Source organism: Cephus cinctus, unplaced genomic scaffold, assembly GCF_000341935.2.
Source record: "Cephus cinctus unplaced genomic scaffold, Ccin1 Ccin1_scaffold0029, whole genome shotgun sequence".
NCBI classification, from domain to species: domain Eukaryota; kingdom Metazoa; phylum Arthropoda; class Insecta; order Hymenoptera; family Cephidae; genus Cephus; species Cephus cinctus.
In genome coordinates this window covers 1,177,891-1,190,006 of record NW_014332776.1, presented here as the reverse complement: position 1 = coordinate 1,190,006, position 12,116 = coordinate 1,177,891, and the positions used below count along the sequence as shown (strand labels likewise).

At 35.8% G+C, this 12,116-nt stretch overlaps 2 protein-coding genes across 3 annotated transcripts; both read left to right on the top strand.

Moving 5' to 3' along the window:
* Positions 1–4,634: 4,634 nt before the first annotated feature.
* LOC107267098 (cytochrome P450 6k1) lies at positions 4,635–9,143 on the top strand. Its single transcript, XM_015738357.2, has 5 exons — positions 4,635–4,888; positions 5,956–6,233; positions 6,298–6,367; positions 8,834–8,953; positions 9,013–9,143. Exons 1-5 carry the CDS (start codon positions 4,750–4,752, stop codon positions 9,141–9,143), a joined length of 738 nt encoding a protein of 245 aa, XP_015593843.1. The 5' UTR covers positions 4,635–4,749.
* Positions 6,956–10,859, top strand: LOC107267771 (cytochrome P450 6k1-like). 2 transcript variants are annotated; one of them, XM_015739847.1, is made up of 4 exons: positions 6,956–7,251; positions 7,316–7,505; positions 7,565–7,804; positions 9,890–10,859. In XM_015739847.1, exons 1-3 carry the CDS (start codon positions 7,009–7,011, stop codon positions 7,753–7,755), a joined length of 624 nt encoding a protein of 207 aa, XP_015595333.1. In that variant the 5' UTR covers positions 6,956–7,008; the 3' UTR covers positions 7,756–7,804; positions 9,890–10,859. The 2 variants fall into 2 exon arrangements, with proteins under 2 accessions (XP_015595333.1, XP_015595323.1); XM_015739837.1 differs by lacking the exon at positions 9,890–10,859 and having other exon boundaries at positions 7,565–8,095.
* The last annotated feature ends 1,257 nt before the right edge of the window (positions 10,860–12,116 follow it).

The following is a 12,116-nucleotide window of genomic DNA, read 5'->3' as shown; positions in this document are numbered from 1 at the left end:
TTTACTCCCTTGTTGCATAATGTACTATTTTTACCTGACTAACAAAAAAGCTGCTGTTGAAAGTGGTTTAATTATTCACGATCACGATATACGGAGATGGGCCTTACAAGTTCAAAAAGAAATTGGATCTGAAGATGTAAGATTTAAAGCTTCTAAAAATTGGTTAGTGAAATTCAAAAAGGCTCACAGAATAGTGTCTAGAAAAATAAATAAATTTATTACTAGGAAAACATTGGAAAATACTTTAGGCCTCCAAATGATGGCTGATATGTTTGTTTCTGATGTGAAATCTTCTATATCATCAATTGCAATTGAAAATTTATATAATTCAGATCAGAATGGGTTCCAATTAGAAATGTATTCTGGAAGAACATTAATATAAAGAAATTGAGTTGTCAGAAAAATTGAAACAAATATTAATCGATGCAGCAAATGACTTCAATGAAGTTGATACGATTTTTGAGGATACTTTGGATTTTGAGGAAGAATATAAGGATTGTGATGCTGAAATAGTTGAGGATGAAGTTCAACATCATTTTCCTGATCCTGACGTTGCACCAACAAATCAGTGTACGAAAGATACTGAAGACATCAATTTTGATTACAAACAAAAAGCTGTAGAATATTGGAGAAGTGGGAAAAGAAAACTTAAGTATTGAAACAGCGTAAAGAAGATTCAGAAAAGTCTCATCAATCAGTCAGCTCAAACGTTGAGCTCACAATATTAATGAAGGTGGCACGTACCGAGAAAAAATTGCACGGATTTGTCAATACACACTTGATAATTTTAAAGCTGCTGTTGAAAGTGGTTTAATTATTCACGATCACGATATACGGAGATGGGCCTTACAAGTTCAAAAAGAAATTGGATCTGAAGATGTAAGATTTAAAGCTTCTAAAAATTGGTTAGCGAAATTCCAAAAGGCTCACAGAATAGTGTCTAGAAAAATAAATAAATTTATTACTAGGAAAACATTGGAAAATACTTTAGGCCTCCAAATGATGGCTGATATGTTTGTTGCTGATGTGAAATCTTCTATATCATCAATTGGAATTGAAAATTTATATAATTCAGATCAGAGTGGGTTCCAATTAGAAATGCATTCTGGAAGAACATTAGCAGTTGAAGGAGTTGCAAGTGCAATGAAGTCTTTATGTTTTAAGCACTTTTTTGAAGATAATCATTATTGTCAACACTTTGAAGAATAAAATACTGTGACTTACAATTAATTATAAAAAGAGAAGAAAAAGAAATAAATCTTATAAAAATAATTTTTAATCATAGTTTCATTAAAAAATATTAATAAATATTGAGTACATACCCTGGTTTATATAAAGAAAAAAAGCATAAAAAATATAGTTTTTTCAAAATATAAAATAAGGGTTGCAACCCCTTGGGTCATTAACAAACCTCATATCTTCGACTTCTTATGACAAATATTTTCCACTTGGTTTTATTAAAAAATATCAATTAGAATCTGACATATGATAAAAAACAATTTTCGGGGGTAAAATTTAGGGGTGGTTTTTATCCCTTTGAAAAATCCTGAAACACCCAAATTGAAATATTTGATGGAGTTAACGGAAACGCTTTTCTTTATTTTTTTGAGCGCATACCCCGGTTTTTATGCAGAAAAAGAGCATAAAAAATATAGTTTTTTCAAAATATAAAATAAGGGTTGTAACCCCTTGGGTCATAAACACACCTCATATCTTCGACTTCTTATGACAAATATTTTCACTTGGTTTTATTAAAAAATATTAATTAGAAGTCGAGGTATGATGAAAAAACGATTTTCGGGGGTGAATTTCAGGGGTCGTTTTCACCCCTTTAAAGTGGATGTCAGCACACAAAAAAAAATACGTGTCTCTTATTTTGTCGAGTACTACAACATATCACAAAATTATTGAAATCGGTGGGGTCGGGTTGGGGGGTTTCCTTGTAAGATAAAATGAACATATTCTATCCCTGTAACGCGGGCGAAAAGTAATCAATTTTTCACCAGAGGGAAGAAAAAGTGATTTTGCGGGCAAAAAAGTAAATTTGCTGTAACAAACTGTAAACAAAAGAAATGAGATGTAAACCTACACCTATACAGGCTGTCCCAAAATTCGATGATAATCTCGACGTAGCGAGAAACAGGTTCAAAAGCAGGTTACGAAAATGACCTTCGTTTTGTTCAAAAGTGCACAGTTTTTAAACGGGAACCGGTCAAAGTTCACCAATCAGAATGTGACGACAACGGAAATGGCAAAGAAATGCACACTCTGAGTTTTCTTCTTCGCTTTTGTTTCTCAGTCACAGTAACCACAGTGAAGCCAGTTCCCCATGCATGCTAGATAATACACTACCCAATGGGTTTTTGTTTTTAGCTGATTGATAAGAATTAACAGAGAATGCGAAGTCCCAATTACACGATGTCTCTTAACACAGTCAGACATCACTTCGACACTTAAATTTAACTCTACAATATTCCTTTCTGAGTCGAGACGTACTGACTGTAATTACATAAAGATAAACATTCATGCAACGGTGCATTTGTATCACGTAATATCTAAACCCATCCTCATAGATAGAAGGATTGTGTAATATGGGACTATCTTGTGCATTGATCTGATTAGAACTGATATGGAAAATCAATCATAATCCTAGGGCTTGGTGCAGGTCCACGTCAGATTCACGCTAGATCGATGGTAGATTTACGGGAGATCTATCGTGTATAAAGAAGCATTTTCACCGTCGTCTTAGGGGTACAAACGTAACTCGTTCATATCCTAGGTGTCTTGGTGTTCTTCGCTCATTGTTTCTCCGGTACATTTTCCGGGACTTTCTTCGGTACTTTTTCCGGCACTTTTTCACTGTCGTTACTGTGACTGAGAAACAAAAGCGAGGAAAAAAACTCAGAGTTTGTATATCTTTGTCATTTCCGTTATCGCTACACTCTGGATGGTGAACTTTGACCGGCTCCCGTTTAAAAACTATGCACTTTTGAACAAAACGAAGGTCATTTACGTAACTTGCTTTTGAACTTGATTCTCGCTATGTCGAGGTTATCATGAATTTTGGGACACCCTGTATATTGTAGCGTTGTGCCGTTGCAGGCATAAAAATATGGTTATTTTAAAAATAGTCGGGTAAAAAGTAATATACACTACATGGGAGGAACGCGGATTTTCACCTCGTGCTCGGCGAAAATCGGGCACTTTCCTCCCTAGTGGCATAATATACAATACTATTTCTGTATTATTGTATGTAAATCAGTATTGTAATTAAAGTAAATGATCATTTCTTTATTTGACAGTGTTACTCTGAAACCTTTTAATATTTCCCTGAGTATCATTCATCTGCAGTAGGTGAAAAATCCATCAAAAGATAGTGGGATAACTCGAAATTGTCCAAGCACGCTCGAATCCTTGCTTCGCCCGCGACGCCAGCGCGCGAATCGTGAGCGCGATCACATATTATGAATTTTAGTTCAAAAAATATTCAATGGTCCACTTTTCAAATCTTCACACGATATTTTCTGTACTATAATAACAAATTACAGGAAAAATTATTCAATTCCAAGATGCCTTTTTTGAGATAATACAAATGGTTTAAGAAATTGTTGCATCAAAATTATTAAACGACCGAATTTTCGACCATTAAAACATGAATTTTACACTCATACATTATCATCATGCATAAAATGTTGGTAAAAGATAGAACCCTGATCTTGTTAAAAATTAGTGGCAGTCTAAAGGTTAATGCGCATTCCGACGTCTAAGTAGTTATTAGCAAAAGATAAACTGTTCAACGCTACGAAGTAATATGAAACATATAAGATATAGATAACAAGGTCTATGTATAAGAAGCAGATTATAGCTTTGCTTTTACGTCTCATACATTAACAACATAAATATTAGTATAAAGTATCCTGGATTCTTATTTGTTTTCGATAATTTTGTTATAGTTTCAATTAATTCCATTTTCGCATGTGAAAAGAAGCTAATGTTCCAATTCATTAAAGTAGTTAAAAGAATTATTTATTTATCGTATATATGGTATAATTGCGTAATTTCAGCAGATACACATGTGATATAATAATAAATCCCATCATGAATGACGTGGTGTTATTCCTCTGGCAGCTGAAAAATGATATAACTTTAAATGATAAACACTTTTTTTAATTTTATCTCTACATCTTTCCTTTGATGTTACAATCTGCCGAGAATATGAAGAATTATTTCAATAATCAGATTAAAGATGGTGAAGTGAAAACAAATTTTGAAGTGAGAAGTGTTTCATTCAAATATATTTTGGATATTTATCGTATATATGGTATAATTGCGTAATTTCAGCAGATACACATGTGATATAATAATAAATCCCATCATGAATGACGCGGTGTTATTCCTCTGGCAGCTGAAACATGATTAACACTTTTTTTTGATTTTATCTCTACGAAACCAGCCGACGTTTTTTCAAATCATAACATTATTCCTCGACGAAGAAAAACTATAATATTTTCATAAAAAACGATGACAAGATGTAACGTTTATTTCTTCATCTAATTACATGTTTATCACAGTTTTTCTCGATGTTGATTATGGTTTATAGTAACAAGGAAAGCTCTCTCTGTCATGATTAGAAATGTATATGTATTCTTTTTTCTAGGGACCAACAGTTTCAAAACAAGTTTTGCAAGTGCTTTCGAACTATTTGCGGTTTTTTTCTTCCCTGAATTTCAATCAGTGATTGAAACTTCTATGTTGGGAAAACAAACGGATTATTTTCGTACCGTTTTCTGGGATTCAATGAACAGTCGTGAAAAAAGTGGCTCGAAACGAGGAGACGTTATAGACAATTTATTAGAAATAAAAAATGAAGAGCAAAAGTCGGACTTCAGTAAGTAATAACGTGTATAATCAATCTCTGCCGTCAGACTAAAATGAACACAGAACACACAACATCCGAACGACATCCGAATTATGTCTGCAATGTCCTACTAACGTCCGATTGAAAAATGTCATGCGTAATACATCCAATAGACGTCTTATGCAGATGTTCTTAAACATGACGCAGTGTGAGATCTTTAAAATGTCCATTCTTCTTTTCACACAACATCCGAACGACATCCGAATTATGTCTGCAATGTCCTACTAACGTCCGATTGAAAAATGTCATGCGTAATACATCCAACAGACGTCTTATGCAGATGTTCTTAAACATGACGCAGTGTGATATCTTTAAAATGTTGTCCCTTCTTCTTTTTACCAATTATTATTGTTAAATATTTTATAATAATTGACTGCGATATCTTTTAGGAATCTTCCACGCCTGTAATCGTCAATAGGTTGTTTGCTTTATCTCATTTTCTGCATTTCTTAACAAGTGCATAAATTCACTGAATTTGTTGTAACCCGTCAGCAGACGCATCATGTATAGCGCGTCTAACTTTCCTAAGTTATGTTGCCTTCGAGAACTGCTCATAGGACGGCTTCTCGCGGTTCAAACTAACCAATGACTGTGCCGGTAGATGGCCGATGAGTGAGCCATCAACCTTATAAGAATATCCTAATCATGTGAATCAAATTGTCAAATAGTTGTTATATATCCGATGAATGAGAGGTAGGATGTGCATAAGACGAACAGAAGATATCCGTAGGTGGGACTAAGATACTTCTGAATGACGTCTACAAGATGTCATTTGGGGATTGACGACGTCTGTATGACATATTTTTAACATCCCAGTGTTGTGTGGGTGTTGGCATACGAAATCAATTTATTTTCTGGATTCTATGTTTGAGTCAATTTTTTATTAGGATAACAATAATATTATAATTATACTGAAGATAATTATAATAACTTTTAGTGCAACACGGTTTTCCTTTGTCTGCTAAGATTTTAACTACATCATTGATTTGTATATCTTGCGCTGTTTAGGTACTATTAATTTTGATTTTTGTTAACAGAATTTGAAGGAGACGCATTGGTATCACAATCAGCCATGTTTTCTGTGGCCGGATTAGAAACAAGCGCAACGACAACAGCTTTTACACTTTTGGAATTAGCGAGAAACATCGAGATACAGGAACGAGTTCGTGAGGAAATAAAAGAGAAAATAAAAGAAAATGGTTTAACGTACGAATCTGTGCAGGAAATGAAATATTTGCACCAAACAATTGCAGAAACACTGAGGCTGGTACCACCGGCTCCCATACTGGATAGAGTCGCTCTTGTTGATTATAAGGTACGAGAAGGGATCTTTATGCAGTATTAGAATATTTGATATTATCATTCATTACTAATTTTAGATACCTGGAACTGATATTGTAATCAAAAAGGGAACTGTGATATACACGCCTCTGTGTGGCCTACATGAAGATCCCAAATATTTTCCCAATCCTCAGTCTTATGATCCTGACAGATTTAGTGACGAGCGAAAGAATGATATTGTACCGTGCACCTACATGCCTTTTGGAGATGGACCAAGAATTTGCATTGGTAAGCAAATGATTCATCAAATCATAATTATGTGAGTAATTGAACGTTGTTTATTTTAGGACAGAGATTGGGATTGCTGCAAGTCGCTGTGGGTCTGATTACGATACTAAAGGATTTTGAAATCTCCCTGAATCCTATATACAAGAACGAAGTAGACCCACGTGCTATATTTGTTAGAGGTGGGACTAAGATACTTCTGAATGACGTCTACAAGATGTCATTTGGGGATTGACGACGTCTGTATGACATATTTTTAACATCCCAGTGTTGTGTGGGTGTTGGCATACGAAATCAATTTATTTTCTGGATTCTATGTTTGAGTCAATTTTTTATTAGGATAACAATAATATTATAATTATACTGAAGATAATTATAATAACTTTTAGTACAACACGGTTTTCCTTTGTCTGCTAAGATTTTAACTACATCATTGATTTGTATATCTTGTGCTGTTTAGGTACTATTAATTTTGATTTTCGTTAACAGAATTTGAAGGAGACGCATTGGTATCACAATCAGCCATGTTTTCTTTGGCCGGATTAGAAACAAGCGCAACGACAACAGCTTTTACACTTTTGGAATTAGCGAGAAACATCGAGATACAGGAACGAGTTCGTGAGGAAATAAAAGAGAAAATAAAAGAAAATGGTTTAACGTACGAATCTGTGCAGGAAATGAAATATTTGCACCAAACAATTGCAGAAACACTGAGGCTGGTACCACCGGCTCCCATACTGGATAGAGTCGCTCTTGTTGACTATAAGGTACGAGAAGGGATCTTTATGCAGTATTAGAATATTTGATATTATCATTAATTACTAATTTTAGATACCTGGAACTGATATTGTAATCAAAAAGGGAACTGTGATATACACGCCTCTGTGTGGCCTACATGAAGATCCCAAATATTTTCCCAATCCTCAGTCTTATGATCCTGACAGATTTAGTGACGAGCGAAAGAATGATATTGTACCGTGCACCTACATGCCTTTTGGAGATGGACCAAGAATTTGCATTGGTAAGCAAATGATTCATCAAATCATAATTATGTGAGTAATTGAACGTTGTTTATTTTAGGACAGAGATTGGGATTGCTGCAAGTCGCTGTGGGTCTGATTACGATACTAAAGGATTTTGAAATCTCCCTGAATCCTATATACAAGAACGAAGTAGACCCACGTGCTATATTTGTTAGGCCGACCAATGGAATTAACTTATATTTCAATAGAATATCCACTGCGACGTTATCTTCCTCTTCCAATCATTAATAACTTTCATGAGATGTCGCAAAAGTGTCCCTTGATCGATCTCGTGCAGATATTTAGTTGGAGGTTTTACTTAGCCTGTTCTAGTTATCCCCAATTCTATTAGGGGTCCAGTAGGGAAATCTAGGCATACGCCTACCAGACTGGTCACCTTCGATCGATGGGACCTTTCTGGATTTCCTTGTTGGGGTCCATAAAGGTTCCCAAATTAAGGCCTTAATATAAGCCCTATAAAACATATTACTTTATGTTTATTCAATCGTTTTTGTATTGCACATTAAATTGGATATTCGGAACTTATTCTTTAAGATTGATGCGTATTAAATATTGCTGAAAACACCTATATGAGTTTTTTGTCACTGGTGGGGATTCGTACCTCGGACCCCTGTGTGGATTATTATTCCGCTGCGTCTTAGCCCACTCGGCTTTTCAAATTTTAGAAAATTTATTGTTTGATTCGTCGTTTGAAGTTTAAAAGAATGTAAATACGTCATGACTGCATATACTTATATTATTGCGACTGCAATGATACAAATAAAAACACTTTCAATTATTTTATACGAAAATCTAAAACTTCCGCGGATTCTAATAATTTTGATGAATGTATAAAGCACGTATACCGTATAGTGTACTTTCTCACGTTTACAATATTTTGCAAGTGTTAATTATAGATTGAAATGAACAACATATTTGTCAAATTTGCGCCGATGGAATGCCTATTTCTTGACTAAGGACTGTTCAAGAAAAAGAGAGTTCATGAAAATATTATGGCAGCGTACGCTGATACCCAGATAAAGGAGCGGACACGGACGAGGAATCTAAGAATTGAAATAATAGTTATAAGTTATAACATTATCATTTAATGCCTACAGTAAAAGTTGTTAGATACAGAACGGATAGCTAATAGATACTTTTACATATTCCACATAAGGTTCAGTACAGGTACATACGATAAAACTATGTAGTATTTAATGTAGTGTTTCATGGCAGATTACGCTCAGGTTTACGAAGGAAACACTCAGTTTGCTGCATAATTCCAAAACTGATCTGAGATTAATCTTTCCCTACAGTGATTGTGCAGATCCCAAATATTTTCCCAATCCTCAGTCTTATGATCCTGACAGATTTAGTGACGAGCGAAAGAAAGATATTGTACCGTGCACCTACATGCCCTTTGGAGATGGACCAAGAATTTGCATCGGTAAGCAAATGATTCGTTAAATCATAATTAAGTGAGTAATTGAACGTTGTTTATTTTAGGACAGAGATTGGCATTGCTGCAAGTCGCTGTGGGTCTGATTACGATACTAAAGGATTTTGAAATCTCCCTGAATCCTATATACAAGAACGAAGTAGACCCTCGTGCTATATTTGTTAATCCTCGCTCTTAATTTCTCCGGTACCTTTTCCGGGAATATTTTGCGTTACATTTTCCGTGACTTTTTACAGGACTTTTCCTGGGATTTTCTCCGGGACTTTTGAGTGTCATGAATATCGAGAACGATTACGAGCTAAAAAAACTGTAAAAACACGAAAACGGAATCGAAACGCGATCGAGATTATAGAAAAAGGGAAGCGCTAATAAATTGAAATATAAATCAAAATCGTATTAATCGTATTAATCGTAAAGTGCTAATTAATCAAAATCAAGCCAAGTCATCCGGTCGAAAGGGAGTCCGATATTTAATCATGCAACTTGTACCCTTAGTAGAGATATGTGAAGCCTAAATATTCCTCCTCGCTCTTAATTTCTCCGGTACCTTTTCCGGGAATATTTTGCGTTACTTTTTCCGTGACTTTTTACAGGACTTTTCCCGGGATTTTCTCCGGGACTTTTGAGTGTCATGAATATCGAGAACGATTACGAGCTAAAAAACTGTAAAAACCACGAAAACGGGATCGAAACGCGATCGAGATTATAGAAAAAGGGAAGCGCTAATAAATTGAAATATAAATCAAAATCGTATTAATCGTATTAATCGTAAAGTGCTAATTAAAATTAAAGTGCTAATTAATCAAAATCAAGCCAAGTCATCCGGTCGAAAGGGAGTCCGATATTTAATCATGCAACTTGTACCCTTAGTAGAGATATGTGAAGCCTAAATATTCTAAGTGTCCCTTGATCGATCTCGTGCAGATATTTAGTTGGAGGTTTTACTTGGCCTATTCTTGTTATCCCCAATTATATTGAGGGCCCAGTAGGGAAATCTAGGCATACGCCTACTAGACTGGTTAACTTTGATCTATGGGACCTTTCTCGATTTCCTTGTTGGGCTCCATAAAGGTTCCCAAATTAAGTCCTTACTAAATTAACCGATTAACACAATTAATAAAACATATTACTTTACGTTTATTCAATCGTTTTTGTATTGCACTTTGAATTGGATATTCGGAACTTATTCTTTAAGATTAATACGTATTAAACATCGCTGAAAACACCTATGTGAGTTTTTTGTCACTGATGGGGATTCGTACCTCGGAACCCTGTGTGGATTATTATTCCGCTGAGTCTTAGCCCACGCGGCTATTCAAATCTTAAAAAATGTATTGTTTGTATAGTGTACTTTCTCACGTTTACAATATTTTGCAAGTGTTAATTATAGATTGAAATGAACAACATATTTGTCAAATTTGCGCCGATGGAATGCCTATTTCTTGAGTAAGGACTGTTCAAGAAAAAGAGAGTTCATGAAAATATTATGGCAGCGTACGCTGATACCCAGATAAAGGAGCGGACACGGACGAGGAATCTAAGAATTGAAATAATAGTTATAAGTTATAACATTATCATTTAATGCCTACAGTAAAAGTTGTTAGATACAGAACGGATAGCTAATAGATACTTTTACATATTCCACATAAGATTCAGTAAAGGTACATACGATAAAACTATGTAGTATTTAATGTAGTGTTTCATGGCAGATTACGCTCAGGTTTACGAAGGAAACACTCAGTTTGCTGCATAATTCCAAAACTGATCTGAGATTAATCTTTCCCTACAGTGATTGTGCCTTGAAGCGATGTTCTATGAATGATCTGCGTCGCTCTTTTTTTCTTAATGTACAAATAATATCATACTCAGATTAAATTTGGGCCTTAATTTTTCATTCCTCGCTCTTAATTTCTCCGGTACCTTTTCCGGGAATATTTTGCGTTACTTTTTCCGTGACTTTTTACAGGACTTTTCCCGGGATTTTCTCCGGGACTTTTGAGTGTCATGAATATCGAGAACGATTACGAGCTAAAAAACTGTAAAAACCACGAAAACGGGATCGAAACGCGATCGAGATTATAGAAAAAGGGAAGCGCTAATAAATTGAAATATAAATCAAAATCGTATTAATCGTATTAATCGTAAAGTGCTAATTAAAATTAAAGTGCTAATTAATCAAAATCAAGCCAAGTCATCCGGTCGAAAGGGAGTCCGATATTTAATCATGCAACTTGTACCCTTAGTAGAGATATGTGAAGCCTAAATATTCTGGCAAAAATTATTGATTATGACGGCGCGGGCAAATAAAACGCCTTTTGTCCTCAAGGGCCATTATTACTATTTACGTTATTAAAAGGAAAATAAACGAGAGCCAGAGGGGAAGAGGACATGCGGGGCTAGCGCAGCGTTGAGAAAGCCAGTAAGGAAAGGACAACCAGCGAATGGACTATACCCGCAGTTCCCCCCGCAACGAATCGCTGATACGTCTGTCTTTTATTTTGTTTCGACCAATAAAGGATTTAGATCAAAACCTTGGCGAGTGTTAGTGAACGGAAGTGCCCATCCACAATGATCTAGCCCGAGAAGGGTGACTCCATGCCATCGATCTAACCGAGAATTATATGAAATATTGCTTTGGCTGTGTGCTGCACAGGAACAAGGGAGCACATTGAGAACATGGGAGCTGGCCTTCTAAACATTGTACCTCACGCGTTTGACGATCATTCAAAATGCGGTACGTGGCGTGGATACAGTGCTGACCCGATTACTTACAAGCACAAGATTCTGACCGGAGGGAAAGGCCTTATTGGTATAAACATGAAAGCGTCTCTTTCGACGATATTTCAAAATTTCGCACCTCATGCCGAAAAACTAGCACCATGCGGTTCCACGCAGGCCACGCCCGACACCTAGATATAAGAAACTACGGAGCGGAACACCTGGACACCCTGGACTTCCACGCCTGACACCTAGATACAAGAAACTACGGAGCGGAACACTTGGACACCCTGGACTTCCACGCCCGACACCTAGATATAAGAAACTACGGAGCGGAACACCTGGACACCCTGGACTTCCACATCCGACACCTAGTTACAGAAAACTACGGAGAGGAGCATCTGGAAATCCCATATATCTAAAAATTGTCACC